This window comes from Tursiops truncatus, chromosome 21, assembly GCF_011762595.2.
Source record: "Tursiops truncatus isolate mTurTru1 chromosome 21, mTurTru1.mat.Y, whole genome shotgun sequence".
Classification (NCBI taxonomy): domain Eukaryota; kingdom Metazoa; phylum Chordata; class Mammalia; order Artiodactyla; family Delphinidae; genus Tursiops; species Tursiops truncatus.
The window spans coordinates 13,658,433-13,665,436 of NC_047054.1; the positions used below are offsets into that span (position 1 = coordinate 13,658,433).

Below are 7,004 nucleotides of genomic sequence, written 5' to 3' on the forward strand. Positions count from 1 at the left end.
CAGGTAAAGCATCTATCAATGTCCTATTAACTGTGGGAAACATGAGGGAAGTCCAGAATATCGCCCTGGTGGGATTTCTATATTAAGAATAAAAATGGTTGAAATAGTTATGGAGAAAGACAAGTATATACGGAAGGGCTGTCCTGTGGGGCCTGGATCTAAGTAATAAGAAATCCCATTATTCAGTTGTTCTCCATTGCCTACAAATAAACTTCAGTACCTCGCCTGGCATCCAAAGCCCTCCAGCACCTGGCTGCAGTCTACATTTCTAGTCCAATCAGTATCTCTGCAAGTAGCGCCTGGGCATGGGTATGTTCAGCTTATCTGGGTGAGGCTCCTGTGCAGCCACAGGTGAGAACTATTATGGTGGTGTTATACTGTTGGTATCTTTTAAGATGAGAAAACTGTTGCTCAGAAAGTATAAGAAACTTGCTTAGGGTCACACATCCAGTGAAAATTTGAAATTCCTCGTGGGTCTGTCTAACTCTATAGCTCAAGCTCCTCCACTATCCCAAAATGCCACCCCTGCAGGTACTCTCTCTCCCTTGACTCCGCCCATCTCTTTGGCCATACTTTTTTCATGGAATCCTGGACAAGTTGTATCATGGTAGTTTGTGTTCATGTCTCTTCTGCTGACAACATGAACTTCTCAGGGGAGTAGAAACCCATTAAGTAATGACTGTATCCCGCACAGTGCCTTCCACATAAAATACCTTCTGCACTTAGTAGGTACTTGTGGGATGTATGAATGTTGGGAACAGATGAACCAGTGCTCCCGTGCAGACACGTCTTTGTCAAAACACAATTAAGTACAGTCACCCCTCTGCATCCGTGGGTTCCACATCCAGGATTCAACCAACCGAGGGTTGAAAATATTTGAAAAAAAATTCCAGGGAGTTCCAAAAAGCAAAACTTGAATTTGCCACATGTTGGCAACTATTTACATAGCATTTACATTGCATTAGGTATTAGAAATAATCTAGAGATGATTTAAAGTATAGGGGAGGATGTACCTAGGTTATATGCAAATACCATTTTATATAAGAGACTTGAGCATCCTGGGGTTTTGGTGTCATTGCGGGGGGGGTTGGGGGCATAGAGGAGTGGGCGTCCTGGAACCAATCCCTCAAGGATACCGAGGGCTACCTGGAAAAAGACTGTATTCAACTGTAAACATTTCTTTCTAAAAGTTCAAATTTCAAATATAATTTATATTAAAGTACTATTCAGTGTTAAAGCCTACAAAACTTAAGAATACACTAACATTTTCTATGTTGGCACCCAAGTCCATATATAGCATTCTCGGTTAACAGTGATCTTGATCCTGGGTGTGGTCTGTATAGAAAGGAGGGAAGAGGAACTGAGTGGGAAGGGACATGGTGGCATGAGATGTGTACAGTAGTTTTACATCGTGTACACAAAAGAAGCTTGTGCTTTATTCCAAATTGGACCATTTATGAAAACAAACCATCTGTAACTTGGCTGTGATAGTGGATCCACCTTCTGGGTGGTCCAAACATTTAAGAAAGAAAGAGACTCCTTAGAACCTTCTTGCCAGAAAAAAAAACAGCTGCTCGCTTAGAGATGTGAACCTTAAACTTTACTCTGTGAAATGCCTAGGCCAGTTGTTTATGGTGTTTGCGGTAGCAACTCCCTGCTGCATGCTGAACAACTGAAACTTAAATTCATATTGCACGAAGTAGAGCACACCCTTGCCTAGAAACCGCTTTCCTACAAATCGTATCACAACCGTATCACAATGGCTCAAAAAAGTTTTTGAGATTGTCTGGTGTTTGATTTACCTTCTCATGTTTTTTATGATACAAAGTTTCACCCAGCTGATGCATTGGATGGTAAACAATTGTAGGGTGGGGACCCTTTGTCCTAATTTTGTGAATTGTAATTTCAGCTGATGGAGGGAATTACTTTGTAAATCCTGCCCCCAGCAGAGGGTGGAGCAGAGGACCACGGTCTAAGGAGCATTTCTATAATCTGCTTTTGTAGAGTGTGAGGAAGGGAGGGGAGGGCGTTGCTTGTAGGACAAAAATTGATTTAATTGACTCGAGGACTATATCTCATTCATGGGACTTTTTGTGGTGTTAAGTGCAGGCATTGGCATTTTCATTCTTTGTATGCTTAAGAACTTATGTAAAACAGACAAATCAATTAACAATAAAACAGTTCTCCTTTTTCTTTATTGTGGAATACTTCTGAGGACACAGTTTGCACCTATTATGAAAATAAATTTATGTCAAAAGTGAACAATTTATTCACTCATATTATGTCTGTTTGTATCCTGTGACCTGTATGAGGTACTAGACACTGTGCTTGGCACTGAACAGCCTCCAAATTTGCCAGTTGTTGCCCTGAAGGGGGAGCATTCCCTCTGTGGGATACAGATGTACTCAACCATCTGTGGTACAAGGCATGTTATAAGGAGAGGTTGTAGGTCAAGAGCTACAGTAATTAAATGGATGGAATGATGACTGCTCGAAGAAGGCTGGAGAAGTGGTATTTGAATGGGCTTCCACAGGCACAGAGGACAGTGGAGTGGGTGGGGAAGAGAATTCTGGAGAAAAATGATAGCAGGGGCAAAGCCATGTTACAGAAATCATAAGTGGTCCAGAGTATGGGCACCACTACCTATTTATGGAGTGAGAGGAGGAAAGGAGAGAGGAAATGAACTTGAAAACGTGAGCTGGGAGAGAGGGTGAAAGCCATGAATTTCGTGCTACAGACCACACATTGTATTCTCTATAAACTGTGGATGCCACTGAAGGATTTTTAAGAATGGGGAAGATAGGAGCAACCAGCAACCATCTCAAAGATGCAGGGTGAATTGGAGAGGGGAGACAACAGCTAGGTGTGAAATTAGGAAACCTTGCCTGGGGACAGCGGTAGAAAAAAAGGAAAGTGGTAGATATGAAAGATGTAGCATCAGTAGGACCAGGGGATGAGTTGCATGGCACAAAACGCCTGTTTGGAAATATCTGTACAATAAGCAGCATCTTTCACGTGTGTGGGCTTCAGGATGCAGGCTTTGGAGGCAGGTCGACCTGCGTCAAATTCTGCCCTGCCGCTTGTGGTCATCGACAGGTTAATGAATCTCTTGAAGCCCCACTCTTTTCATCTGCAGAAAGGGATATTACTACTACTACTCTGATAGGATTCTTGTGAGATCTAAGTGAGTGCATATATAGGGCTTAGAAGAGTGCATAGCAGGCAACAGAGTATACTAACACACACACAGTCTCATTCACCACCTTTTAACACAGTATAAAAATATTAATAGAATTATTCTACTACCTAATTACAACACTGATAATTATGTTTGTGTAATATTTTTTAGTCTTTTTTCCAAATGAGTTTTAGTATTCTTATAATTTCAGTGGAAATACTCTCAATTAGGTGTTCACTAAGGCAAAAAAGTTCACCCGAATATGTTTTCATTTATTCAACAAGAATCTATTTATGTGAATGGCTTTGGATACACTTGGAATACAAAACAGTTTAGTTCACCCGCTCTCCTTGAGTTAAATTAAAGAGAAAAGCCATAGTCAAATGAAATTATCAGATGTGTTCGTGCACTGTTATTGAACCGAGTGTCAATATGAGTGATACAAATTAGTTATGAGTTAAAAATTCAAACGGAATTGGCTTCCCAAACAATAACTGTCATCAGATCAAATATATTTACCGATAGCTCCTGCAGTCAACTGCAAAATGTTAAGTTCTGCTTTGAAATAAACACTGTTTATAATGTCAACAACTCAACATTTCAAACATAAGATTAATCATATTGACATGTTCCACAGTAATAGTGAGATATTTCTTTTATAAATCACTGACAGGATTTCTGTGACAAAATTATTCCTTTAAGGTTTAATATAAATATGGTTTATCCTTTGTAAGGATTCAAGAGCTTATTTCATTTAATATAAACAAATGAACACTACACTTCAGAAACTTTAAAAATATTTCTTCGTAGAGATAATGCAAACTGTTTCCTTTGGTAAATCCATAAAAGGCATTGCTTGGCTCAGGTCACTGAACCATTTTCTGCCTAATTTACTTAGGAACATTTTTGGGGTATGTTAAGTTTTCATGTCTCATATGAAAACACATGTCAGATATGTTTATATGTTTTCAAAAAATGTAAAATAAAGCTTGAAATGTTCCATGGTATGCATCTGTTCCATGGATACATGTTTTGAGATATTTTTAAAAGCCATTCATTCTTAGAACTTGTAAGTAGAACAGAATTTAAAAAGTATTACCTTGTTCAAAGCCTATGTGAGGATATCAGATTATAAGGTATACATTTATAAAATATAGTATAAGCAGTAAGGAACAAAATAAAGCATAGTAAAGGTATAAATATTCTGAAAGTTTATGTTTTAAAATTAGGTTTAATAGGCTTTATATGTGATCATTGAAATAATAATACTTTTCTGTTAAGACAAACACGTGTTGGAAAAAAGGTCAACTAGACCAACTAGACATTTACTGACGACAGATCCTGAAGTATCCATTTTCTTTTTTCTTAATTAGACAATACTTTAGAGAATATTAAGTAAGGAAAGCTTGACTTGATGGTCAAGTATTCAGAGTTATTAGGCTGAGGATGGTTCTCCATCAGGTAAACGAAACTATCTGACACATTTTCTTTGTAGTTTGAGTTGTAGATGATGATTTCTAAGCCAAGTTCCAGCTTTGGAAAATATTTATTCAAAATGCCTGGAAACCTAGGAATACAGATTAGTGACATTGTCCCTGTCTCGGCTGATATGAGCGCTTCCAACTTGGCCAGCCGAGGTCTTGCCCTGCGAACAGCGCCCTGCTGAAGTTTTCCTCCAGGCAGGGAAAGCGCTCAGTTGCCTGTCTCTCTCCAACAAACAGCCACCACTGTCTCTCCTTCTCTGGACCCTATCTCATTTGTTATTGAAAGGAGACCCGGAGGGGAGGGCGAGAAGGCAGCCCACCTCGCAGCCTCGCCTTCTCTGAGCGCAGGGAAACCACGCCGTCCGTTCTTCTCTCCTCGGAAAGTTGCTGGAGGCCAACAGGTTGCAGACAGAGACCATTGGAACTGACTGGATTAATTCTCTAAGCTGCTCTGCATCCTCCAGACCTAGTTTGCCAAGGTGCTGCCCTCCCTCGAACCGTGAACCCGAAGCCGAGGCCCCACCCAGCGCACCCCAGTGCCTCGCTGGCCACTCTTCTCTCCAGGGGTGCCCGCGGCACGCCAGAGTCCCCGACTTGCAGCAGAAGAACGGAAAACACCTACCCTGGTGATGATCAAAGGCTGGTTGAAGTCTATGCCCCCCGAGAGTCTGAAGCCCCAGGGCGCAGGGCCCGGCAGGACCACGTTTTGGGGCATGGTGCCTCCTGGCACGGCCTTTCTGGGGCGGGGGCGCAACGAGTGTCCCCGAGCGGAAGAGCCCACTCTGCTCCTGGGGCAGTGTCCTCGCCGGACCGCGGCCGGGGAGCTTTATCCCCGCTCCCGAGTGACGTCACAGGCCTCCCCTCCTCCCCCCCTCCTCCCACCAAGGAGAGCTCCAACTTTGGAAGAAAGAGACGCGCCAGACCCGCGGGAGTTTACAGACGCGCACCGGGCCGGCGCAGCCTCCCAGACCTCTAAGGCGGACGCTGAAGGAGGCTTCGGGTTACAACTCCCACCACTCTCTCTCTTTTTAACATCTTTATTGGAGTATAATTGCTTTACAATGGTTAGTTTCTGCTTTATAAAAAAGTGAATCAGCTATACATAAACATATATCCCCATATCCCCTCCCTCTTGCGTCTCCCTCCCACCCTCCCTATCCCACCCCTCTAGGTGGTCACAAAGCACCGAGCTGATGTCCCTGTGCTATGTGGCTGCTTCCCACTAGCTATCTATTTTACATTTGGTAGTGTATGTATGTCCATGCCACTCTCTCACTTTGTCCCAGCTTACCCTTCCCCCTCCCCGTGTCCTCAAGTCCATACCCTACGTCTGCATCTCTATTCCTGTCCTGCCCCTAGGTTCTTCATAACCATTTTTTAATAGATTCCATATATATGTGTTAGCATACGGTATTTGTTTTTCTCTTTCTGACTTACTTCACTCTGTATGACAGACTCTAGGTCCATCCACCTCACTACAAATAACTCAGTTTCATTTCTTTTAATGGCTGAGTAATATTCCATTGTATATATGTGCCACATCTTCTTTATCCATTCATCTGTCGATGGACACTTAGGTTGCTTCCATGTCCTGGCTATTGTAAATAGTGCTGCAATGGACATTGTGGTACATGACTCTTTTTGAATGATGGTTTTCTCAGGGTATATGCCCAGTAGTGGGATTGCTGGGTCGTATGTAGTTCTATTTTTAGTTTTTTAAGGAACCTCTATACTGTTCTCCATAGTGGCTGTATCAATTTACATTCCCACCAACAGTGCAAGAGGGTTCCCTTTTCTCCACACCCTCTCCAGCATTTAGTGTTTGTAGATTTTTTGATGATGGCCATTCTGACTGGTGTGAGGTGATACCTCATTGTAGTTTGGACTTGCATTTCTCTAATGATTAGTGATGTTGAGCATCCTTTCATGTGTTTGTTGGCAATCTGTATATATTCTTTGGAGAAATGTCTATTTAGGTCTTCTGCCCATTTTTGGATTGGGTTGTTTGTTTTTTTGATATTGAGCTGCATGAGCTGCTTGTAAATTTTGGAGATGAATCCTTTGTCAGTTGCTTCATTTGCAAATATTTTCTCCCATTCTGAGGGTTGTCTTTTCATCTTGTTTATGTTTTCCTTTGCTGTGCAAAAGCTTTCACGTTTCATTAGGTCCCATTTGTTTATTTTTGTTTTTATTTCCATTTCTCTAGGAGGTGGGTCAAAAAGATCCTTTTGACCCATCACTCTCTCAAAGTAATGCCTGTCCTCCTGTTTATCTTCTGCTTGGAGCTCAGCAGTGAGCTTCATTCGAAGTTAGCACAGGGAACTCTACCTAATGCACTGCGG

General features: G+C 42.0%; 1 protein-coding gene across 2 annotated transcripts in view; it reads right to left on the reverse strand.

The window, feature by feature from the left end:
- The window catches only part of PDLIM3 (PDZ and LIM domain 3), a 30,361-nt gene extending 24,887 nt beyond the window's left edge, over positions 1-5,474 (reverse strand). For both annotated transcript variants that reach the window (XM_019921633.2, XM_019921632.2), the window contains exon 1: positions 5,285-5,474. In XM_019921633.2, coding sequence (XP_019777192.1) covers positions 5,285-5,377 — 93 coding nt within the window. In that variant the 5' untranslated portion in view covers positions 5,378-5,474. The remainder of the gene's footprint in view (positions 1-5,284) is intronic.
- Between the last annotated feature and the right edge of the window lie 1,530 nt (positions 5,475-7,004).